General features: G+C 35.5%; 1 protein-coding gene across 6 annotated transcripts in view; it reads left to right on the plus strand.

Annotated features, from left to right (window-relative positions):
- Positions 1-26036, plus strand: part of ASAP1 (ArfGAP with SH3 domain, ankyrin repeat and PH domain 1) — a 131245-nt gene that overhangs the window by 86428 nt on the left and 18781 nt on the right. For 4 of the 6 annotated variants that reach the window (XM_059815679.1, XM_059815683.1, XM_059815678.1 and 1 more), the window contains 9 exons: positions 3078-3241; positions 4882-5015; positions 6091-6182; positions 6976-7162; positions 9572-9657; positions 11736-11851; positions 14209-14276; positions 16791-16898; positions 18242-18470. In XM_059815679.1, the coding sequence (XP_059671662.1) occupies positions 3078-3241; positions 4882-5015; positions 6091-6182; positions 6976-7162; positions 9572-9657; positions 11736-11851; positions 14209-14276; positions 16791-16898; positions 18242-18470 (1184 nt within the window). Of the gene's footprint in view, positions 1-3077; positions 3242-4881; positions 5016-6090; positions 6183-6975; positions 7163-9571; positions 9658-11735; positions 11852-14208; positions 14277-16790; positions 16899-18241; positions 18479-18869; positions 18871-26036 lie in introns of all 6 variants that reach the window. The other 2 variants (XM_059815681.1, XM_059815680.1) reach the window with 1 other exon arrangement.

A 26036-nucleotide genomic window follows, 5' to 3' on the forward strand; every position in this document is an offset into this window, starting at 1 on the left:
ATTACTTTCTCCAGTAGATAAAGTACAATGTGCGCGGGGAAGTGTGTCTATGTGTGTGCATGTGTATATATATTTATGTGTATATTATAAGAAACGTAACCTCAGATCTGTAAAATAACCAGATTTATTTGTTTAACATATGCAATAATAGATGCTTTCTGCTTTTTGATAATTGTGGATAAGGTGAAACATACTCCAGACATGACCTTTTAGTGCTTTCCTACCTTCTTTTTGAAGGTTAAGAGTATATTCATTTCTGTAGGAATTGCCTGGACTGTAAACAAAGCTAGATTCAGTAATTTTGCTGTGAAGAAACACACATCTAACTTCAGTCTAGTGTTTAGCAACAGTCTTCAGACATTTTTTACTCTGCAAAGGCTGAGTTGGACAGTCTTGATACTATCTGTTGCTTCTTCCATACAAAAATGTTGTTTCAGAATATTTGAAAAATATTATGCTATTCTTGTTCTGTTTATGTATTTACCTGGAAACAACAACGTTGCAATAGCAATTGTCAGAAGAGACAGAGATAAATTTTTATTGCAAACAAAAAAACCTATTAGACTGGTTGTTATTCTTGGAGTGAGGCGTGCTTTTATTGGCTTAGAACTACTGAAGAAAAATAAGAGGAATCTGAGTGAGAGTCTGGTCCACCTGAGATTAATGAATACTTCTGTTTCCTTCCTTGGATACAGAAGTCACCCACGATGCCAGATTTTTGTTTAGCCTTGGGAGTTTCTTGAAAACTGGGAATGTCCAGCAAACAAAATGCCTTAAAGGATCATAAGAAACTGCTGAGATCCAGAAAAAGAAGTGTAGTAGAAGATTGGACAACCTGTCTTACTGTATTAGATAGAAGACAAAGCAGTTCTGTAAGACTTGAGTAATTTTTAAATTACTTGAAAGATATTACCAGAAGCTTTTTGACTGTTAGCTTGACAGTGGTGGTATTGTGAAATAAAGCAAATACATTTTTTAAAAAAGGAAGGAAAAAAAAAGACTAGAAAAAGAGGAAGAACAGCAGTCAGAAGGCAGCTTTTATGAACTATTGACATTGAATTAATGTACTATATTTACTGATTTGAATTGTTTATTTTTGAGTGTGCAGCCTGCCAGGAAGGCCTGGTGACCAACTGGGGACTTCTTGTATAAATAGCACCAGTCATTAAGAATGTGTCTGTTGTTGTGCTCGTGTTAAATGGGCCTTGCTGCTGATGTCTGGGAAGAGCTGACACTGCGGTGCCTCTGTCTCACAGATGACACCAATGACATATGCAGCCTTGCACAGTGGGTTCCTTCTAGCTGAGGAAATGCAACCAAAAGAAGTTATTGCTCTTATGGTTTAGAAACTCGTAATATGGAAATCTGCATCAAACTAACAGCTGGCTCAGTCATGTCGTGTTTATTTTAATTGCATCTAATAATTTTTTAATTGTTACTCCATAGTTGAGTTTTATTCAAATTCTGCCTTTTTAACAAACTAATCGAATTGTAACCCTGAAAGAAGTCGTCAACAAATGTCAGAATAACTGTTGTCTGTCTGAGTTTAATGATTATTTTACTCTGTATGTTTAACCAAACATTACTATAATGTTAGAAGCAAGACATTGCCGCCTCTTATTTTTTGATAACGTTGGATTTCACCAGAAAAATTGCAGAAGAATGCCATCTAGTGTGGGTTTTTATATTTTATTAGATAACTAGAGAGAGAGAGATTCATGTAAATATATTGTTTTCAGCGTGTAAACTATGGAGTAAATTTGTCTTCAAATCTTTCAATTTCTCTTTTATTTTTCAGGTTGATTTTTTTCAATAATTTTTTAAGCATTTTCTTTTAAGTACAAGTTCCTAGACTATTCTCTGCCCATAAAAATTTTAAAAATGTATGTGTATGACATATAAAATACACAATGCCTATATATCAGTTCAGGCTCTGAATCTGTATTGCAAGATTATATAGATAATTTCTCACTGAAATAATAATGTAAAGATAAACTTCAAAGGATTTCAGAGGGAAATTATGAATTTCAATTTGAAGTTCTCTTAGTTTGTTTAGATGACCATTGCCATTTTAGCACATTTCAGAAGACTGACGACTGCAGATAATTGCGATGTTGTAAATAGGAAATGGATTTAGGACACTGCCAATTTGAAATTTTTCTGTGTACAAAAAAAAAAGTGTATTTGCAGTAGATCTAAAGACGTATAAATTCTTTATACCTGGGAGGATTTTTTTTTAACTTGCTCTTTTTCTAAATTAGGCAACACTGCATCTGCAATGTGCTTATCCTTAGTATAACTGCTTTCCCCTCTTTACTTCCACCTGTAGGACAGCAGCCACTGAGAGGTTTTTTGTTTGTTTTTAATTAATACATTATTGTGTAAACAGAAACTTGCAGAGTGGTGGTGGGGGGATGACTAGTGCCTGAAATAACATCAGAGTCTTGATTTGTTGCAGTCAATAGTTGCTCTTAAAATTGTATGTTGGCTATCAATATCATTACTCTTCTGTCATCTTCCCTTCCTTACCCCATTTGTTGCCATGGCAACATTTTTCATTAATTTGGACTTTACAGTCTTTAGTGCACTGAGACCTGCATTTTGAAAGGCAACTAGACATCAACATATCCAAAAATGAGCTTGTGTGTCTCTGTGAAGAGAGATGCACACCGGAGAAAGTAGTGGTTATAATTTTCTCCTTTAATAACGGGATAGAGTTCAGGAACATCTTGGGCACCTTCTTTTAAAGCAGTTAAATTTACAGAAGCTTAATTGCACCTTTTCTCTTCCACAGCTTCTGCTTATTTGAGGAACCTGAGAACTGTACTGCTTTGGTTTTAAAAGTGTTCACCAAAGGGACTTTAGAATTAAGGCTTTTTCTCTTTGTCTTTTTTCATTCTTACTTAACTTTTCTCAAATCTTTCCCTCTCTCACTTTTTCCACACTCAGTCTCTCCCACAATACAGTCCTTCCCTATATTCCCACTAATATTTTGTTCCTGGCAAGCTTTCTACAGTTTATAGATTAACTTGTATTTGCAAATGCAGATCTTCATTAAGGTCTTTATCTTGTGCTAGATGGATATCAGTATTGACTAACAGCAAAGAAGAAGCATTAAATATGGCATTCCGTGGAGAGCAGAGCACAGGGGAGAACAGTTTAGAGGATCTGACAAAAGCCATTATTGATGACATACAGAGATTACCCGGAAATGAAGTCTGTTGTGATTGTGGCTCACCAGGTATCTCAATTTGTTAATGTCATCAACTTCGTGTTGGGAGCAAAGTAATTTCTTTAAAGAAGTGTTTGTAGACTGCAAACTAATTTTCTAAGTGATGTGTTGATCAGTCTTCAACCTGTTTTTAAAAGAACAAATATTACTTTCATACATTAGTTCCGTTTAATTCACTAAAATATTTTTGTGTGTTGTCTGTGCTTACTTCCAGCAGTTCAAGCCCCTCTGGAGTTTGAACTGTTCTTGTTGCACTGTCTCTAGATGCTTGTTGCACTTGAATGGAAGTTGCTTGGCATCACTGATCCTGTGCATGCTACTAAGTAGAAGTGAGTAATGCTTAGACAATGATTGTGGAAAAATTGACCTGGCCAGGATCTTACTCTGAGGTTTTATCTTGGCATGAGACTGCTGGAATTGCAATATCAAAAATATTCAGAGGCAGAATAAGTAGTCTTCTGCAAAGAGTGAGACCCAGAGTTGGAATCCTATCAGATACTATCCTCAGAAGTACAGGGTTACAGGTCAGTTGTATGTCCCTTAGACCTTGAGAAGAGTCAACTTGTCATAGAAGTACTGAATCGATGTGGTAGTTGGCAGCTGTTAACAGCTTTCACATCTAAAGAGACACTTCAAGAAGGTGATACTCATTTGGAACTGAGTAGATATTATGTATCTTGAAGATGCTTACTGACACAGAAGTGATCCAAATAAGAAATGTCTACATAAAAATACAAGGTGGAATATAATTATGTCAAATCCTTGAATTGGTTCATTCACTTATTTCATCATGTAAAGCTACAGTAACTTTGGATTACAGTTCTCATTCATCTTTTAATTTATAGTGAAGTTTTAAGCTTCACCCCTGCACCCCAGCTTGCTGCTTTAAAACTCTTGACTTAATGCTTTTTCAGTTACTATTTAAGATCAAGTAAGAGATTAATTTGAAGACATGTATGTATACAAAATATGTCTGGAGCTTTTTCTTTTCCTTAAAAACTGGTCTTGCTTCTTATGTAGCATTCATAGTATTGTATATTTTTATATATATATATATATATAAAAAATATATATATATATATATATATATACAAAAGATCTATTCAAATATTACATGCAGATCTCCTCCCTGACAGCGTGGGTTTTTTTGTTTGTTTTTTTGTTTGGCTAGTCCAGGGGGGGAAAAAAAAGTGTTGCTTAAATTTTCTACAACATATTGGAAAATGCTATGGTTAATCTTTTGTGAAGAAAGACTAGTTAAAGTTTAAAAAATAAAGTTTAAAACTTCAGAGGTTACAGTGGAATTTAGGAGATGCGTTTGTTTTAAAAACAGGAAGCAGAAGCCTTACCTTCTTTCTACAAGAAACAAATCCTAAATGTATTCAAATACAGTCATTCAGTATGGATTTATAAGTCTAAATTCAGTGCCTTTGGGACTGTCACTAAATCTGAAAAACTTAATTCCATTGGTAGTAATTTGTGGTTAAATTTGCGCTGCAGTTTGGAGAAAAGTATGGAATATTCTTAGTTTATTTCCATTTGTTAAAACATTAAATGAGGAATCATTTCAGAATACATTGGGATTTCTTATCACCATTGAAAACCTTTTCTTGGACTTTGATTAAATATTTTGTTTTTCAATTCTACAGATCCAACATGGCTATCAACTAATTTGGGCATTTTAACCTGCATTGAGTGTTCTGGAATACACAGAGAAATGGGTGTCCATATTTCTCGAATCCAGTCTTTGGAATTAGACAAATTAGGAACGTCTGAACTCTTGGTAAGTTTCTGTAATTTGGATTTTATTTTTTTAAGTCGCATTGTTGACCTGTATGTAGGAAACATTAGGTGTATAATTTACAGTTAATTTTTTTCAAGATACGGGTTTTGCAGAATGTCGTCTTCATATTTTTGTATGTATCTTATGGGAGGGTTTTTACTATTATATATTATTGATGCTTTTGACCACTTGTCACTTCTCGTGTTTATTTCCTGAGGTTTTGCAGAATGAATATTGACATCCGTTGTGATTAGTGCCATCAGAATGTTGCCTGTTATTAGCTGATCTTGACCCTGAATCAGGACAGTCTAAAATCTCATGTGATTAAAAAAAAATGAAAGCTAATTTAACTTGACAAGTGAGAATGACCATTGCTAATTTTGACAGAAAAATGTTGGATGAGTCTTTTAATCTGATGGAAGAAACCCTATAACATTAAAGTTATGAAAGGAATTCAATGTGAGACTACTAAAAAAAAAAAAGAAAAAAATACAAATAAACAAACAAAAACCCAGTTACAGCAGGTTTATCTGCCCAGCTGTGTTTGGCCTGTGAGAAGACACCTGTTACAGAAATTTTGTATGGGAAAATTGAGAGAAGATAGAAGGCAATTCTGAGTTTGTGTATAGGTTTAACATTAGCACTCTTTTTGAAATCTTGAGTTGTTTGCAAAGTTACTATTCATTTGAATCAAATTTTCCTAAGCATGACTTTCCAGTAGGTCTGAGCTTCTTTCCAGAAGTAACTTCCTGATCAGTGTACTAGCCCTGTATCAGTGTTCATGCTGCTAGTTCCTCATTCTGTTTTTATATTGGAGACAGATTGTCTTGAAAAACAAATAATTAGCTGTGACTGTGAAGCTTGTTGTACAAGTTCTGGGATGACAGGATTCACACTTGAAAATATTTTTTAATTGCTTTATATTTAAATGTAATCATCATGCTTTAATTTTGCAGTCCTATGTGTTCCATCTTTTATTAATAGTGTGAAAAATGCACATTAATAGTCCAATTTTTAGGTTGCTGTTAGACCCAAATAAACCTCCACCCTCATATATATTTTTTTCTTATTGCAGCTGGCCAAGAATGTAGGAAATACTAGTTTTAATGATATTATGGAAGGGAATTTACCTAGTCCTTCACCTAAACCCAGTCCATCAAGTGATATGTAAGTTTTGAGTCTCTAAATTCTTTAACATTGTTTACTGTGGAACATGTATGTGATGTAAAATGTCTTTGTAAAAATGTCTGTAACCAAGCCAGAGGAGGACTAGGGTGGCAGAAGACTGGGGTTTTTCACTCCAACTGTGGAGATTCTTAAAAGTTTAGTCTCTTGTCATGTAGTCACATTTAGCCTTTTGGTGTTGAAAACTTGAAGTTTGGGTTTCAAAATTCATTATTTTGAATCTTGAATGTTTTTGAGTTTTGTAGTGTACCCTCAGGTGATAAACACAGTTGGACTAAATGATGCCAGCTTCAGTTACTGTCATGAGATGGTAACAACCTTTTTCTTCCTTTCCCTGGTGTAGGAGTTGCACAGAGAGCATAACAGATGTGGTTTTGCCACAGAGTACCTTTTAGCCTGTTATGCTGTTTTCTAGCTGACTAAGTATTTTTTCTTTTATCCATTCTTTTAGCATGTTTTTCATGCTTATCCTGTTTTTAACATGTTGATATGTTTCCATGAGGAATCATATTTCAGGCTTTGTTTTTAATTTGGTCTTAGCCATCAGAGTAATTTTCGTATGTAACAAGAAGGCACGATAAAATTGAATATGTACCTTATTTTGTGCTTGTTTGCAAGGAAGACATGCATTATAATAATAAATAGCACAGTCTTTATCAGATAGTTTTTCTCTTCCCTTCTCAGCTGCTGTGTTAGGCAAGGTGATTTTAAATTTAAATCATTGACCCATTTTTCTAAAAATCTCTAAACCAAGCTCTATTTTCACACCCCACAGGACTGCACGTAAAGAATTTATCACTGCTAAATATGTGGATCATAAGTTCTCTAGGAAGACTTGTGCATCTGCAGCAGCTAAACTGAATGAATTACTTGAGGCTGTCAAATCCAGGGATTTACTTGCACTAATTCAAGTCTATGCAGAGGGGGTAGAGCTAATGGAGCCACTGTTAGAGCCTGGACAGGTAAGCTTATCAGGTAAACAAAGCAGAGTGTTTTAAATAACGTGTATTTGTAAAATGTCCAGGACCCGGGGCTGCTACCTTACATGCTAAAAAAAGAGAAAGAACAAGATGGAAATGGTGGGGTTTTTTTTCCTTTCCTTAATGTGGAATCATTGTGGGGAGGAGAAAAGAAGACTGTATCTGTTGTCATCAATTGGTCTCAAGGACTGTGAAATGGAGTAGTAATATCATACATGGTTCTAGGTGCAACTATAGTATTTTGAAAAGCACCTGTTCTGCAGTATGTTTCTTTTAGGAAAAGGTCCAGAGAGAGAGGGCTTGACTTAATAACCCTGGGTCACCTGATATCACAGACAGTATCATATCTGCTTTTAAAGTAGTTGCTGAAGGAAGACATTGACTGCATACAAGTCTCTGTTTATATGAGGAAAGAGTAAATCTGATATCTTAACAGCTTCTGATGAAACATTTACAGAAGTACAATTTCTTTCAACCAGGAAGAGAGGGGTTTTTTTGTTTGTTTGGTGTTTTTTTTAAAATAAAATTCTGAATACTTGATCTTCCTTCTGAAGTCAGTAACAGTTTTTCAGAAAAATCAGTCCAGGTTGACCTCAAGTATCCATGTAGAAATGTTGCTCAAGAGCAACGTAACCTGTTTATAGAGATAATTGATGCTGTGTAACCACTTGGTTGGCAACGTTTTCTCCCATTACTTTTGAACCCAACTTGGAGATATCTCAGAGAATGTTTTGAACAAGTTCTGTGAAAATAGCTAACTCGTCAAAGGACAGAGTGTCTGTCTGTATCGAGTGGAGGAAGTAAGTTTGATATAGTCTCAGCACTTGAGATATCACAGTATGCTTATCGTGGAAACGCATTACAAATTCTCTAATGACAAGGTAAACTTTGTGTATTTGCCATCCATAGCAGTTACCACAGAATTAGCTCCTTAGCGTTTCTCAGCTATTAGAGTCAGTGATACCTAGAAAGGTATGAACACCAGTTGAAATGTCATATTTTTTAAAAAAGTTGTTACTTTAATTCTAAATATATGTACTGTAATATACTTTTTTAATGCCCTTTATGATCAATAGGAGTTAATGAAATGTGGTTTTAGATTAATTTCTCATGCAACTTTTACACTGAATTAAACAGCATTTATGTTTTCATTTAAATGCATTAATGCATATGTTATGTGTATAAAAAAATAAAGTATGATTCAGTTTAAGTTCAACAAGGAGAAATCCTGTATCTGGGGAGGAACAATCCCATGCACCAGTATACGCTGGGAACCACCCAGCTGGAAAGCAGCTTTGCACAAAAGGACCGGGGGGTCCTGGTGGACACCAAGTTGAACATAAGCCAGCAGTGTGCCCTTGTGGCAAAGACCACCAATGGTATCCCAGGCTGCACTAGAGAAAGTATTGCCAGCAGGTCGAGGGAAGTGATCCTTCCCCTCTACTCAGCACTAGTGAGGCCACAGCTGGAGTACTGTGTCCAGTTCTGGGCTCCCCGGTACAAGAGAGACTTGGACATACTGGAGAGAGTGCAACAAAGGGCCACAAAGATATTTAAAAGTCTGGAGCACCTGATGTATGAGGAAAGGCTGAGAGATCTGGGACTCTTCAACCTGGAGAAGAAAAGGTAGGGTGCAAAGAAGATGGAGCCAGGCTCTTTTCAGTGGTGCCCAGTGACAGGACCAGAGGTAATGGGCACAAACTGAAAAACAGGAGGTTCCCTCTGAATGTCAGGAAACTTTTTCTTTTTAATTGTGCGGGTGACCAAGCACTGGCACAAGGTTGCCCAGGGAGGTCGAGGAGTCTTCTTTGGAGTTATTCAAAGAGCCATCTGGACGTGGTCCTGGGCAACCGGCTCTAGGTGGCCCTACTTGGACAGGGAGGTTGGACCAGATGACCTGCACAGGTCCCTTCCAACTTCAACCATTCTGTGATTCTGTAAAAGATTTAATGTATGTAGGACTATGATTCTTGTAGTTTTTTTCCCTGGTTTTGTAGGAAATAGTGTTGTGGCTATGCTTGGTGCCCATCAAGGTGTCATGAAGCAACAAGTACTGTAAACTCACTCAGTATTCCTTGACAGGAATTTTAGTTACTAGTAGCTGAAATGGTTAAAGGCTCCTCAGGATTGTTCCATCCGGCTGGGAAAAAGGGAAGATTGGTTTTGAGAAAGCTATGACCTCAGGAAGCGTGATGGTGTTGCCTTTGAAGCACACGGTGTCTTTTAGAGATCAGAAAGGCAGTAACTGTTTTTGTCATAATTTCCTAATAATATTTTTCTGTTGAAAGACTTGTTGTTAAAGAGTAAGTGACATATGTCTCGATAGGTCTGATATTATAAGCTTTGCAGAAATAAGACACAAAAATCTAACTTCTATTTACATGTATTTAGGAGCCAGGTGAAACAGCACTTCATTTAGCAGTCCGGACTGCTGACCAAACCTCTCTCCATCTGGTTGACTTCCTTGTACAAAACTGGTACGGATTGTTCATTTTTCATTAAATTGCGCATGAAAAATGTAGATATTCAAAGCTATTTTTGCAGTGCTTGGACAGTGTTTGCTCTTCACTTACAATTATATTAATTCTCCTTAAATAATTTTCAAAAGAGCATAATTTAATACCTTTGAGTTGACCTTTGTGCTCCTGATGAGTAGAAAGAGGGAAAGAAGTATAGATTAAAAACATGGAAAGCAGTTGTATAAAAATAGGATGAAAGAAAAAACGATGTAGAGCAAAAGAGAGCATTGATTTAGAACACATGGCAGTATGAAACAATGCAAATGAATAGTTCAGGTAAAGGAGGGATGACAAGTAAATGTTCCAAATACAGGACACGTGCAAAGAAATTATAAGAGTAGAAAACAAGGATCTTTCTCGGAAGATTATGACTAGAAGGTAGATTGACTTTGAAAAAGGTGTTCTAATAGTTAACAAACTGTATTAAAGCCATTGAGAGCATAATCTTCTTAACTAGTAATTTTCAACATCTACTTTATTGGCTGAGGTATTCTTTGTTGTCAAGAGATGTGTTCAAAGAAGTGAAAAACCTTAATGAAAACTTTTTTTTTTTTAAATCAAATGGTGTAGTGGTACAACATTATTTTTTGTGTATTTCACAGTACAGGTAATGATTAAATGTGATCAATTCCAGTCCACTTCCATAGTATGCTATTAAGTGAAAGAAGCAGCAGACGCTTGATGTGTAAGATGGTGGTTGTGGGAGAATAATGAAAGAGGAGGGTTGGGGAAACACAGAAGACTCATCACAACTTGCTTGAGCTGGCCGGGGGAAGGCTCGAGGATTTTTTAATTTTTGGTTTTCCTTCAGCATAGCGAGTCATACCTGGCATTGAAATGAAGTCAGTGAATTCTTCTTTTCCTTCCCCTCTCTAATAGTTTATGTAGCGTTGTATACACGGAGTGTTAGAGAGGAAGTCTGGTCTTCTGGTAACAGCACAGACTTGGGAACCCATGTTCCTGACACCATCTCTTGTTATGTGGACTAGCTGTGTAACCTTCGCTTAAACTTTATTCTGTCATTACTCCCTCATGTTAAACGGAGTGCTGATTATTGTAGGAGTGTTATTAAAGTAAAAAATAAAATAAAAAATAAGCTACTAATATATGCAAGCTGTTTGAGATCATAATTTGAAAAATGTGTTTTTAGAAGCTCAAATTATTATTTTGAACATTATTAAAGTATTTGTTATTTTGGCTGATTATTTGAAATAATTTTGTTCAGTTATGAAGCTTCATAGTTTCTTCAGACAACTATCATCTTTTACGTGTTTCTGTCAGCTGTCTGTATTTTTGTCTCAATCTGAAATTTAAGAGCATTTTTACACCCATATGGGCTCTGCACTTATTGTTCAATATGGGTAATACCGAGTGGAAGAAAAGCTGTCATCTTCTGAGATTTTCTTTTCATTTTTATAAATGTATTATATTCATCCCAGTATGTCAGTAACTTTTTTGAGAAACCTTGTTTTGGAAGTTGAAAACTGAAGGAATTGCAGTTTTAAAAAGCCCTGTGAACCCCTTTGCACAGCTTGTCTTTCCCTAACTCAATGCATATCCTTGTATTCCTTCCTATGACTCTTTTGTGCATCCTCACAGCCAACCTCTTCGTAGTTCCTTGAATGCATGGGACTTACTAACCTATTCTAACTGCATCAAAATGATTTTTCAGATATTTTTTACCGGGCTAATTTAGCACATTTGAAAAAGAAATTCCAGTAAAATGGCACATGGACAACAACTGGCGTGCCCTTACAAAGAGTTAGGTTTGAATCTTCTGAGTTTCACTTTTTCTTTTTGAATGAACATCTGTAGATGCTCAGTCCTTTTCAACCACAGCTCAGGAATTTCCAATATGCTTGGAACTATTTTTAATAGTCTTTGAAAGTAATGTTTAATTTAAAAATATTTCTTTCTCCTTCTACTTCTTATTTGTCCAGTATTCATGCATTTATTATTTATAGGGATGCTAGATCTGAAATTAATAGCACAGCATGCTATACTTTTCGTGACTGTTTTTTTTCTTTTGTGCTTAGTGGAAACCTGGATAAGCAAACAGCATTGGGTAATACGGTTCTACACTACTGCAGTATGTATAATAAGCCTGAGTGTTTGAAATTGCTTTTGAGGGGGAAGCCAACTATTGATGTAGGTAAGTTCATTATTTTAAAACTAGGAAATAAAGATTTCCTAAAATTCCTTTCCATTATTTTAACCATTTTTATTTATGTCCCACTGTGTTAAGTGACCTTCTAAAAGGAAAAATAAAACTGAATTAGAAAGGTTAAGACTTTACCACCAACAAGCCTAAAGGAGCATTCTATTAAGAAATGGAACTTAAATTCTTTAGAAGATAATAGTGACAAAAATTTTCTAACATGAAATACTAATGGTAAACCCTAGTTTTTTTGCTGTTTTATATCTGACACATTGTAAATGTCCTGGAATTTAGGTTTGTTGTTTATATTGTGAAATTCATCTAGTACTTGTGTGTTATAATGTTTCAAATGGCTGCTCGCATTAATTCCACTCTAGATGGAGGTGGCCTTTGTATACACAACAGTTAATTCTTCCTTTAATATTAATGTCAGTTGGCACTGCGGCTTCACCCAGCATGCCCTAGGCACCACTGTAGCCGATTAGAGAAGGGATTAGCTTTCTCAGCTGCCTTTCTTCTCTTTGCCATCTACATGTGTGAGATAGGTGTAATGCTGTACCTAAATCAGTCCATTTTTCATGATGGCTTAGCAAAAGTTTAATTAAAAATAGAATCTCTGTAAACTGTTTGCTCACACTTAGGATAATCTCTCATTTACTAGATGCTCTCCTTTCCCTCCTGTATTTTGAAAGTTAGGAAGGTATTCCATGAATCCAGCTTGTCAGGCTCAGGAGCTAAGTGTCATCTGCATGTCTATAAAACGTTTGGATTCTGTCAGTTCTTGGTATAGGAGGGAAGCTTTCTGAACAGTTGGTGCAAACTGAAGAGTATGAACTTTTATTTCTCTCTTTTACCTCATCGCCATCATTTTTCTCCACTGCCCAGAAAAAAAACTGTTGCATAAATTTAAGTTCATAGCTCAGTGGCAGAAGTCATTGGTTTCCTTGGCCTTTTTATACATCCTTAGAATACGTTCTAATATTATCATAAGTCAAAGAATATGATGTGACCTTTTTTTAGCAGATATGCCCATAATTAAGAAAATGGGAAAGCTATCTGAACAAGCTTCAGTGTGTTTATTGGTCCTTCCATTGAACTCTCTCCTAGGTAGATGCCAGAAGAGTGTTCTTACCTTTTTGGGGGGTTTGTTTGTTTGGTGTTTGTGTGTGTTTGGTTTTGGTTTTTTTGTTTGTTTTGGTTTTTTTTTTTAATGCTCTCACATAGGAACTGCACATCTTCTTTAGGCCTTGAAACATCAGGTTTATTCTTGAAGTTTAAACTTTGGCATTTATGTGGTCTCTTAAGCTATCTGTGTGTTAACTTCAGTTAAGAAATACTGTATTTTCATTCCTTTTCATATTAAAACTCCTGAACCATCTCAGATAGATCTTTCCATAAGGAGCCCTCCTTTTTCTAGGGATCTTAATTCTTTCAAATTCATAGGCCTTTCTCGATGACTGCTTTGTATTTTCTAGAGTTTGTGACTGGCATACTCTATGTAATATTACACATAGACGTATTTGCTTAGGAGACCTCAGTTTGACTGTTTTCAGTTCCCAATCACAGAAATGCTTTACAATCTGGATATGGTGTAGAGCATACTCTGTTCCAGCTCCATGGCATTTACAGCAATACTGTAAGAATAAATTTTACCTAAGGTTTGTCCACATAAGGTTGGGGTGTGGGGGTTGTTTTTGTTTCTTGAGACTTGCTACTGGGCATCTAGGAAGGATCCCATTAGATGTTGTGCCAGAGGACCTTCCAGAGTGCTCAGATATGACCTTCTTTCTGATCAGGCATTATTTTAAAATGTAAAGCATTTTATAGCCTTTATAAAGATGAAATAGCTAGAAAGTTTTAAAATTATTTTTGTTCAAATGTCATCTTAGAATAGGACTTCTGTCTTCAGGCTTCAAACCACTACATATTAATCAAAGTAAAACGTGCTTGGATCAACATTTGCTTTGGGGTTTTTTAATCTTAGAATAGTTTCCTTTTTTGAGCTATCTTACCCTGTCTGCTTGCTTTTCCTGCTTATTCCTGTAAGAGTTTTACTGGCAAAGGAGTTAAGTCAAGATTGAAATGACTAAATTTCTTTATATTCTCTGCTAGGATGGTTAGGAGGGATTTGGGAACTGTCCCAGCAGATGCTGCTGTTCAGAAAGAACCTGATGATACATGAAATGCATGAGCACTTAGAGTGGAATCTTAAAGAGCTGCAGCTGCTATAGAGTAAATAGACGTTTTTGATCACTTTTAGAAGTTACTCTGCTAAAAATAGTGAAATTTAATTAACTGATTCTTTAGACATCTCAAAGAATCGCTCTCTGTTTTTATTGTTAATTTTGTAGTAAACCAAGCTGGAGAGACGGCTCTGGACACAGCCAAAAGAGTGAAAGCTATCCAATGTGAAGAACTGGTAAGAACTGGGGTGGGGAGGGGAATGTTTACTTCTTTAAAGATGTAATCTACTTAAGATATCATTGCTACTGTATCTCAAAGTTGGTATTGCTGCCAGCTGGCTGTATGTTGATCTGAAGGCCCTACCATAGATGAGTATTTTCTAACTTCAAAACACAACAATTTAAGTAATAGTTTAAGTAAAAGATCTTACTTCTATTGGAAGTACTTAGTTTTGAAGAACTTAAATAGTGGAGGGTCAGGTATTTGAATACCAATTAATGCATCATTCTAGGACATTTGAGCTTCATCACTTCAAAAGTTGTTCTTAGAGATATTTCTATCAGGAGTACAAAATAACCCCTGAAATATTAAATCTGTCAAGACCTTTTAAGTCTGGATCTTTGACTTTTCCTGCTTTGCCTTTTTCCAGATTATTTAACAGGACAGATAGTTCAGAGATGGTGAAAGTCTTCTTACAAGGAGAATTGAAACAACCTCAAATTAAACCTCCTCAAAGGAGAAAGAAGTGAAAGTGTAATGTCTGGAAATTAGAGTATCAAAAAATGTAAAACACCGGCTTCTGTGGGACTTTGTCCCTCTACTGAACAGGATCAGAGCAAAAACTTTGTGGAATTTTGACAATGTATGAGTGATGTTAACAGACGCCACTCGAGAAAATTATTGGAGTTCAAGAAATTAAAGTGTTAAAGTGAATTAAAGGATTTTCCCAGGTACTCTCCTGAAGCAGTTAGCCAGGAATAAGGATTCTACATCAGACCAACAAGCTTGTTTGTTCTTAGTCCTCTAAGGTGCCTCTCACCAGCATGCATTTAGTAGGGAAGTGAATTCAAGTACTATCAAGGGATTAAAAAGTCAAGTAGTGTGGCAGTTTCACATTCAAGACAAAACCAGAAGAATTTACAAAACAGCTGTCATTAGCTGCTTAATTCTGTTTCTCAGAACTTTTTTGCCTCATTTTGATGAGCCAAGGAGGATATCTACTACTTTCAGGTTGGACTCGATGATCTTGCAGGTCTTTTCCAACCGTACTGATTCTGTGATACTACTTCTCTGCAGCTGGTAATTTTAATACCTTTCCTTTGACAATTGAAAGCTCTTGTCATGTATTAATTAATTATTGCATAATCAAGAAAGCTTGTCCTTCACAAATCAGAATAATTCTCCATATTTCTGGGGATGCAAGTCAACATTTTACTATGGTTGATAAGGGGTACTCTCACTGACTTTGCAATTACTCCCATGTCTGCTGAGAAAGTACTGCTTCCAGTGTTTTGAGTATTCTGTCAGCTGAAAAACAGATCAGCTGTACAACACACAATTGGTATGGATTGCCTTTTTGTTTGCAGTATATATTTAATAAAGTAACATCTGTCATTAATGTGGACCAACTGATTGTATTGTAGAACAAACAAAAACAAGTGGATGTTATCAGTGAGCTTTTCTAGGAGTTAATAGTTTCAATTATTGTAATCGAAATTCCACGAATACCTCACCAATTATTTCGGTTAACTATAATAGAGTATTTATGTCTTTTCTCTTTTTTTCATTTTTGAAAATTATTTCTTCATTTTTTTCAAAAGTGACAATGAGATAAGGTTTAAGAGTAAAAAAGAAATATGCATTATCATATTGTTTACCATGGGCAATAAAAAAGTACAAAATAAATATCTTGATGTTTGCAATAAGGTAGATGTACTAAGCTAATTTCTGTTACATAGCTGGAGTCTTAACTGGGTAATTAAATTCAATATCAACTCAAGTGGGTTCATTAATACTTACGTAACAGATTGAAAATACTTTCTTTCTTCCAAATTTTGTTTCGGGAAGATGGTTAAAGGCTCTCCTGAATCAACTAGTGCCAAGCAGACTACATGTCAAAGAATGTGAAGGAATAAATAACATGGGAAGTCTAAGCACTGAAAAAGAGACTTTATCTCCTTAGAATAACCATGAACTGCAATTTTCTTTTTTTGCTGATTGTTGAAGTAGTATGTTTTTAAAGAATGTGAATACATTAGTTGGGCTGACAAAGAGGAATTTTGTGCATAAGACGCATTGGCCTCATCCAGTGAGAGGGAGGAAAATACTTAAATAAAGGATAAATAGCTTTTATTTTGATTGCAACACAAGGATTGTGATTTTGGAGGGGTAATAGTTGTATGTACCAGACTTCATAAATAGGTTTTGCCTTTCCTTTTTGGAAAGGAGAGCTCCAGATGCATTCTGCTTTTGTGCATATACCTTTTCTTCATGTCATCTTTTCAAGTGCTTGTCAAACATGGCAACTTCTACCCATTTTGAGAAAATCTTCCCTTTTTTGCCTTTTAGCTGTTTTTCTATACTTCAAATAAATGAAGGATGTGTGATTGCCCTGAAATTGTTTCTTTTTAATGTCTGCAAAAGTTTTAAACCTCTAAATATTTCAGTTTATTGCTTGCTGTTAAAAAACTAACTGTGGTGACACCAAAGGAACAGCAAGTATTTTAACAAGAACTGTTATTTCTTTCAGCTTTCTCAAGCCAAGGCAGGAAAGCTAAACCCACACGTCCATGTAGAGTATGAATGGAATCTTCGGCAGGAAGAAATTGATGAAAGTGATGATGACTTAGATGATAAGGTAAGCATGAATTACTGCTAGGGCTTTGCACAAAAACCATCAGAATTTCTGTTCTGTAGAAATGAATGGAAATTAGAGACCCACTTTAATCTTTTTTTTTTCTTACAGATTTTTTTTTGTGGAAAAAAGCTAGTTTTAAGGCCCGTATTAAAGACTGCCAAAGTGCTTTTTGAATACACTCTGTCAGCCTAGTTATTATGGACTTGAGTTTCAGAAGTCTTGCTTTGACAAGACATACAATATAATATAAATCAGTAAATGTAGATTACTTTGTCATTTTATCCCCTTCAGAATTCTAGGCTGTTCATTTTTAGCTGGAGGAAATCCAAAGCTTACATACTTATTTTTTCCATAAATTAATTAAAAACCTAGTTGTTGAATCAATTAACTCTATTTTTCAAAAACTGTGCTTTTTTGCACTTCTTTTTTTAATCAGGAATAATGGAAAGACAAAACTTGAGGGCATAGGATAATTGCCATCCTAGAACATATGAAAACTTAGCTTCAGTGTCCTACTTTAGCAAGCCAGTTAATTACTCTGTGCTCTGTTTCTGTAATAAATGGGAATACACCTCTCCTATTTTATATGGGTGCTGTAGACAGAAATGTGGTCAACTTCTCATTTTCTGTGACACTTGGGACTGAAAAATTCAGAAACCCAGGTAATTTACATATCCTCAAGGACAGTAGAGAACAAAATGATTGTCTGTGCGAGGAGCCTCTGGAGGATGACTAATGCTGTATTGGAGATAATAGCCTGCCTGAACCAGAGCTGCAGTGAAACAGATCGTGCTCCATATGAAGCTATTAATATACAGCAGTCAAAAATTGCTCTGTAAAATTTCTTCAAAGAGCAATTATACACATTTAAAAGAAGAGACGTACCACTGAGTATATTGCTAGTTCAGTCAACAAATAAATCTGAAGTGTCAGAAGTGGTTATTTTATTTTTAATATGCATCGATGGGTAATGTACTTGATCTTTGAGGATACCTGTCTGGTCTGAGTAAGGAGCTATTTGAACTGAAAATTACTCTTATATTCTAAAAACATTACTAGGCTTTTATTAATATATCATTTAGTATATTATTATTGTGTGTCTAGTGCTTTAAGAATAAATCTGATGATTTGTTGATGCTACAATCTTTATTTTTTAGTTACAGAGGAGAGGATCTCTCAGGCTGGATCTCTGAGAAAGGGGGGAATGTGGGCTTATTTGTCCAATAAAGAAAGAAATTATGCTCATGTTCACTAGAATATGTTCTGTTACATTCTTTCCCAAATGTATTAACTATATTTGGTATTTAGACAGCTGTATAATATATTTGGTTTTCTATTCACAGCCTAGTCCTATAAAAAAAGAACGATCTCCAAGACCCCAAAGTTTTTGTCACTCTTCAAGCATTTCTCCCCAAGACAAAATGACTCATCCTGCATTTAGCACTCCTAGAGACAAGCAAAGACTCTCCTATGGAGCTTTTACCAATCAGATCTTTGCTTCTACAAGCACAGATTCACCCACCTCTCCAACTGCAGATGCTCCTCCTCTTCCTCCTAGAAATGCTGGCAAAGGTAAGTCTGTCTTCAAACTACGCATGCAAGCAGTAATTTTTCCACAGTTGTCCTTCCTTTAAGCAGGTGCATTACAGTGTTTCAAGATGTAGTGTACTTTTCTTACTACATTGATGTGGTAACATGGTACAATGCACGTTCAAAACCTAGAAAAAACCCACCATGGCGGGGGAGACAGTGCTTTGTTATGGACTCATTCATAACAGTGTACATGAATGGGTGAAAAAATAAAGTAATATTCTGTTAAATAAAAGTTGGTTCATTGTGTGTAGAAATTCTGTTCATATTTTGGAGAAGCACTTTTAAGCATTTACAGTCACAAAAGTAGAACTGTTTTAGAAAAAGTCTGATGGTGCATAGTGCTATACGATGATGTGCTGTGTAGTGTCTGGCAGGGAGGGTGAAGAAACAAAGCTTTGGAGGAGAGGAGGTGCAAGAAGACTCCCTCTCCTTGAAGTCAGTGTGCAAAAAGAAAAATGCCAGAACGACCTGTGAAGTGCTAAACAGGTTGGTATTAAAGTTCCTTCCCTCTCAGTGCATCAGCACTCTCTTCCATTTTGGTGAGCGCTAGAGGGATGTAAAGAAGGGCAGAGCAAATACCAAGTCTATTGCCAGATAGTTAACAAGTCACTTACGTACTGAAGATCTAAACTAAACATCACCCATTCTTCCCTGAGTGAAACAACCATTTTGCTCTTGTAGAATTATCCTTAAGGAAGGTTTGTACTACAGTTCAATCAGTTTTGCAGTCTACATTTAGTTGAAATGAATGGGATGCTTTTTCTTCTTAATAATAGTACTGACACTCTTGGTAGTGCTTGAAAGGGAAGAGAGCTTATTTCCATGAGACTTACTCTTGCAGCTGTAGTGAATGGTGGTTCTTTCACCTAGATAGCTATAAACTTCAAGTTTAGAGGATGTATTTATGGAACAAAACCTGTTACTTTACTATAATTTGTGCCAATCTACTTTTTAGAACAAAAAATCCCCTTCATCTTTTCCCTTTTTTTTATGTATTTAATTTAGAAATAGCCAAATTGTGTTTTTACAGTAGACTTGTTAGAGAAAACTTTAGTTGTGATGAAGGCTACGGTATAGTTTAAGGCTTCAGCAGTTACGCTGATGCTCTCTTCTGTTAGCACTGCTATAACTTCATACTTCATTTCCTCAACTGGTCGTTAACTTTGTTTTCAAGAAAAATGAAGAAATGCTCTCACTAAAATGTGAAAGAGTAAAAGGGACAGAACAGAGTGTGTTGGCATCAGATGCCTGCTTCTCCATGGTTCAGATGCTGTGCTTAAGAACTACTGTTCCACCATCAGTCTTGGTCATGTACTGGCAACTTTCAAATGAATCCCTTGGCTCTCTTTTTTTAAACAGGTTTGTTTTCCATTAAGAAGCAAAACAATTTTGCCAGGGTATGCGTTTTTCACATGAGATTTTATAATCCAGGTTTCTTTATTATCAGTTTTATTGGGGACTCATTTGTATTCCTTGTAACTTTGACGTTCCTGTTGGCGTTACAAGATTTTAACTTTTTCCTTCCTCTCACCCATCTTTTTCACATGCTCTGTCTAACAGTCTGTTACTGATTGTCCATTGTCAGATACAGTATACTGGCTTAGATATTCCTTCAGTCTGACCTAGGACAACTTTTTTGTCATAAAGTTACAAGACTTGGATACTAATCATGAATCCCATTTTCTTAAGAAGGTTAAAGAGCTTGTGTCTTATATCTGTCTGTACATTGCTTAGTAAGTTATCAGCTTTCAATGGGTTATAACGAACATTATTTCTTTGTCATTATATAGTGTAGCTCTCATACGGACTTATTCAGAAAATCGTCTTTTTGTCCAGGAAGGGGAATATTTATGTGTATATTTCATTCTAAGTATGTATTCAAGTTTCAGAAATGTTAGACGTTTTCCTAGGTGTTCCTGCAAAAACTCCCAGATGAGTGAATCAATACAACACCAAAGCTACTTGGAAAGAAATGAAGTGTTGAGTTCTTGTGTGTTTTCATGTCAAGGATTATGCAAAAGAAATTGTTATTTATATCACAACAAAATAATATGGTATTATCAACAAAATACAGAGAACTATTGCCTTCTAATGGTAATAGTAACATTGACTACTTCATCAGAGTGGAAAATGCCAGATTCACAGTGTAAGTCTGACTGTGAGGTTGAATGGAACTACTGTTATGTTGAAGTCACTAGGCTTTATAGTGAGTGATGCTGGTTTTTCAGTTATTTTCCATTCAATAATAATGTAAAGTACTTAATCAGTTTTAGAAGCTTCCATTAAATACATGCCTGTGTTACAGGAACAATTTAACATACTCAAAATGACAGGGGAACAAAGGGACAAATGCATAGAACATGCATCAGTGTGGAAAGGTCACTCTAGAAGCATCACTGCAGATGCACTTATGCTTCATTATAAACTATGCTACACCTTGTTATTTCGCCCCCTTCCAGCTCCCAAACAGATTTTTTAAAAGAAAAAGAAGCACAGACTTTCCACTTCATAAGACGCTGATGACACATCTTAATTTTGAAACAGTCTGAGATAATTTTTTTTCTGTAGGAAAAAATAATCATTTAGAATTTGTCTGCACTTTTGAGATTAGTAGTAATAGAGAATATCCCTTACATCAAAGTTTAACATACAAGCTTATTTATCAAATGCTTTTTTTTAGAAAAGTTCATTTTAGTAGCTACCTATTTTATTTAACGTTATACGAAAACATAAGTGTTATATTTTCCACTAAGTTCCCTAAATAGCAAGAGTAAGAAGAACATTGAATCTGTAACTAAATTTAAGCTTACCTTCTGTCCCCAAATGTAATCCAGTCTTTGTCCCTGCTCTGCTGAAAGGCCCCAGTAGACACCATGGGACCCTGCTTGAACATGGAGGCAGTCTGTAGGGAGTGGATAGCTGGTGGGATCCATATGTTAGAAGGAGGCGGAGGTTGTCAAAGTTTCCTAATGTTTTATATCCTTTGAGACATACAGGTAAAACTCTCTTCCAAATCACGTTGTATATTTAAACAAAAACACCTCCCTTTAGCCCTTTGTAAGCTGTCTTCATTGGCCAGTGAAGTTCCTTGGTAGCAAGGTTCCATGGTGTTTGCTGAGATGCCACAGTGGAGTGGAAGCCATCAAGTCTGAACTTTGTGTTGGGGAAAGAAGGTAAGTTTAGAGCAATTTACATAATGCACACCACTCTTGCCCCATGGTTTTTAGTAGATATGGTGTCTAAAAATTGGTTTGATTAATCGTAAAAATTGCATAGGTACAATTGTTGGATTTTTTTTAAGTTTCTCCATATATCATTGTAATGTAAGTTCAGATTTTCCAGTTTGATAACTTTTAAAAAAATTCTTAGAAATGCTGGAGCAATATTTGTCTTCGGGTTTATTTGTGTTCGCAAAGCAGATAGCTGTAATGATTTTTAAGCTACTACTACTCTGTTAGTATTTGCTGTCAGTTTTGAAGTTGAAGATTCCTGCAAACAACAGCATGAAAGATGTGCCTGCGTTTCAGCTGTTTCTGTGCAAAGGCTGATGAGTGAGCCTGAACTGATAAAGGATATTGGCTAAGACAGTGTTGTTCTACCCTGAACCAACTCATTTGTGGATTCATCTTGCTTTCTGCCATCTCTGCTACTGCTTCAGTTAATCTGAATAGAATGAAAAGTACAGAGTACTTTTACAGAGTATGGTAGTTGTGTAAGCCAACCACTGTATGCCTTTTCCAGTAGTTTATCAAACGTTATTCAGGTTCAACTTACTCATGTTGTCAGTCAGGTCTTTAGTCTGTAACATTCTGAAAAATCATCTTTTTCATTAGTCTTTCCAGCTTACACCTGCGTTATGGCTCCAGACATCTAGCAGGTCTTCTGCCTGTTGTTTTACAAAAAGCTTTAAAAAAAAAAGAAAAAATTAACTACTTTCATGACTCGGCACAGTAGATAAATAAACTTTTGCACAACCTTAATTGCAAATCCAATGTGAGGGCAATGTTGCTAACTAGTTTTGTGGAAGTGTTAGGCAATCTAAGCCGTGTTTCCTTATTTTAGCTGAAAGCTAATTGATTTTTAATGCTTCTGCCTATTTCTCTCATACGGGATGAACACGGAGGTCATGTCATGAAGTTACGTTTGGATCTTCAATACTTACAAGTTTGCATATTTTACACTGTCTTTCACAGCTCTGATGTTAGGTACATGAACCCAAAGGCACTTCCTCCGTGGTTCCAGTCCACTGCTACTGCAGACACCATGTCATAAAATCTGCCTCTTCACTTGAGCAGACTCAGTTTCTAACCAGATTGGCTTACTTGCATTTGCTGGTAACTTCTAGAAGTTGTCTGACTGCATTGCTCACAGGATTAGGAATGTTCCCAAGTCCACTAAATTACTTTGTTCACGTACCAACATTGTCATTTTGCTTCAGTGTTTTTCTGTCGTTGGTGTCCATATCAAGGCAAAGCTTGGAGAGAAATCATACAGGTCTCCATTTCTATTTTGTTAGACTGAACAAACCAAGCATATTTCACCTTTTCTGAGAGAAGAGTGTTTTCATTCTCCTATCATTTAAGTTGTCCTTTCATCATACTAGCCCTTCTCTGTACCTTTGCTGTTTAAATCAGCTTTCTTAAATGTAAGTGACTGGAAGTGTAGAGACAGCATTAAAACCTTGCTGTTTCTGCTGGAAACACTACGTCAAAACATCCTTTCATCCTCTTTATTTTTTCAGGATTGCATCAAACTATGGCATATTGGGCATTACACAGGTAGTCTCTACTACCATTTTCAACAGGAGTCCCTAATTTAAAGTACAAATGCTTTCTTAGTCTAGAAATTTAACATTGTATATAGTGTTGTATTTCATCTCCTTTGAGATGAAGTTTTTCTGTTTATTTTGAATGCTTTCAGGAACCTATGGCTCTCTTGCATACATTTAAGGACTTAATATTTAAAATATTCTTATAAATGTATTGTACATTTTGGTTAAATAATACTAGTTACCCCACTCAAACTCTGTCTTTTTTTTAGTACCATAATAGGAAGGGAAGGCTGACAACTATTGATTTCATGTGTTTTTTTAATATTTGTACATCAACCCAAAATACAACATTGTTTAATATGAATTCTGGTGTTTTTTTAAAACAGGACTTTTTTCAACATTAATTATAAAATATACTTCAGATGCTAGTGCTGAATCAATGCATATTTTTAGCTTTCTTTGTTCAGAGTGATTGTGATAATTTTTCTCTAATTATGGTTTTATTTTCAGTACTAAAGATATATGATCTGAAGAAAGCTTTTAGTAGTATCTCTGCAAAAATGTCACTCATAAGAACATTAAAAATAAGTATAACAACACTTGTTAATGAAAATACTATTTTTAATATAAACTTACTTTCCTTTGCAGTACCCGTTCTGCCATTAACTGGAATACTGGTTAATCCTTATCTCTCACTAAGTGGTAAAAAATAAATACAAATGTGAGGTTTTTACATTCTAAACCCACCATTTCTTGCGTGGATGGTAACAGCTTTGCATGGTTTCACAAGTACACAAATTAATAGATGCTATACTAACTACACAAAAGCTGAAGGGCAATGCACTATTAACTGCAGACCTTTTCCAGTTATTTAACTTAGTACAATGAATTTGAGATTATTTGGATTATTCGCACATGAAAGCGTGATCCTTGTAGTAAGAAAAGTGATAAAAGATGACAACAGCTTTGCTGAAAGCAACTGCTCCCCAGCGAACTGAAGAAAACAGAGACCAATAGAAGCAAAATTTAAAAAAAAATTCTAGGTCAAGATTTTTTTTTTGCTTGTGTGAGGAAAATGATTTACATGGAATGTGAACTTTGCAACTACGTGAGAAATCATCATTAAGATGACAGAAATCTTTGATCTAGAAAAATAACTGCTCTGATTATTACTTAAAAATATCTGGCTAGCCTTGCATAGTTAAAAATACCACGTAAGAAAATTTTTGAGATTCTGTGTGTGTATATATGTATATATATAATACAAAGTATTTTATAATAATTTTACTGACACTTCGTACATCATCAGATCTTTGTATTATTCCACCAGTTGTTTCCATAAACTGATGGAGATTCCAGAATGTTTCCCACATTTCCTTTATTCGAAGTGTGATATGACTGTATACCTCTTTCTGAAAAGATGTTTTGAAGTTTTCCTTTATTTTCTGTTTATTTTGTATTTCAGCCATCTAATCATTATTGTATGGCTTCTAAATTCATATTTATTCCTTCTATGAATGAATATAGGAACAAATGCTAGGAGTCTGAAAAGTTGCACTACTTTTAATACCTGAACACCTTTTCCCTGTAACTGTTGTATGCCACGTGAACTTTTGACAGCTATGAAGTGATAGTTTTTCAACTCTTCTGTGACGTCTGGTGATATACTACTAGTCTGACATATAAAAAATATATCCACATAACCACATTTAAAAAGTCTTTAATCCTACTAAATTTTATTTTTATAAAGAAGGATTCTTCATTTTATTGGCAATAAAAAGTAGAGATTTTACTTCATGCCTGAAGTTTTATTTTTGCAATAAGTGCACAACACTATTTCAATGCATTTCCTCCTCTTTTTTTCCTTTAAGCCGAGTTTGAACTGTTTGTCACTTGTGGCGGGGCTGGAGGCCGTGTTAGCGTTGAGCGGTAAGGCTGTAGTGCAGTACGAACAGCAGGACGCGAGGTGGTGGTAGGACAGAACCCCTGCGGTGGTGGCTGTTCCTGCTTGCAGACGTTTTGGAAGTGTGTAACTCCTTTTCGAGATGTCAGGACAAGAGAAAAATGCTATACTGACATACTGACGGAGTATGTTTTCTACATGCTTTAAAAATAATGTTACTGTTAACACTGGATATTGAATTTTTCTTTCCCCCTCGCCACTCCTGGGTATGCTCCGAGTTACTTAGGGTTTATACAACAACCTTTGATTCGTATTTATTTAAGCAAAGTAAAGAATTTATAACTTGCAGAAGTCTAGGGGATCATCAGTCAAAACTTAGCATTCAAAAAGTTTTTTATTTTTTCTGGCAGGAACATTTCAATGCATGGTTTAAATTAGCTTGCTTTCTTAAGCTCATGGAAGAAATTAAAATGAGAAAGGATACAAATTGGGGAACAATTCTAGTAATTGGCACTAACATTTGACTGCTTGGCAGTTAATGGTTTTGTAAACTTGAAAGTAAATTGAGAGGAACAATTGCAAAATATATAATTTGATTTACAAGACTAAGCAATTAATGGAAAGCCAGGCCCAAAATACCTGCTGGGGTTGTGGTTGGAAGATTCTCCTGAGCAGCAAAAGGCCTTCCAGGCTTGAATCTGGAAGAGAATAGATTGAATCATTAACTCATTATGGGCAGGTTTTTTAATCTTTTCTTTGGGGTTAAGAAGAAAGAGGGAGGTCCCTCACTGAAATTATCTGGCAAACGTACACATGCTTATAGGATAATTGAAGTTACTTCTTTCAATGTTTAATATTTCACCTAAGGAAT

Source organism: Gavia stellata, chromosome 3, assembly GCF_030936135.1.
Source record: "Gavia stellata isolate bGavSte3 chromosome 3, bGavSte3.hap2, whole genome shotgun sequence".
Lineage (NCBI taxonomy): Eukaryota > Metazoa > Chordata > Aves > Gaviiformes > Gaviidae > Gavia > Gavia stellata.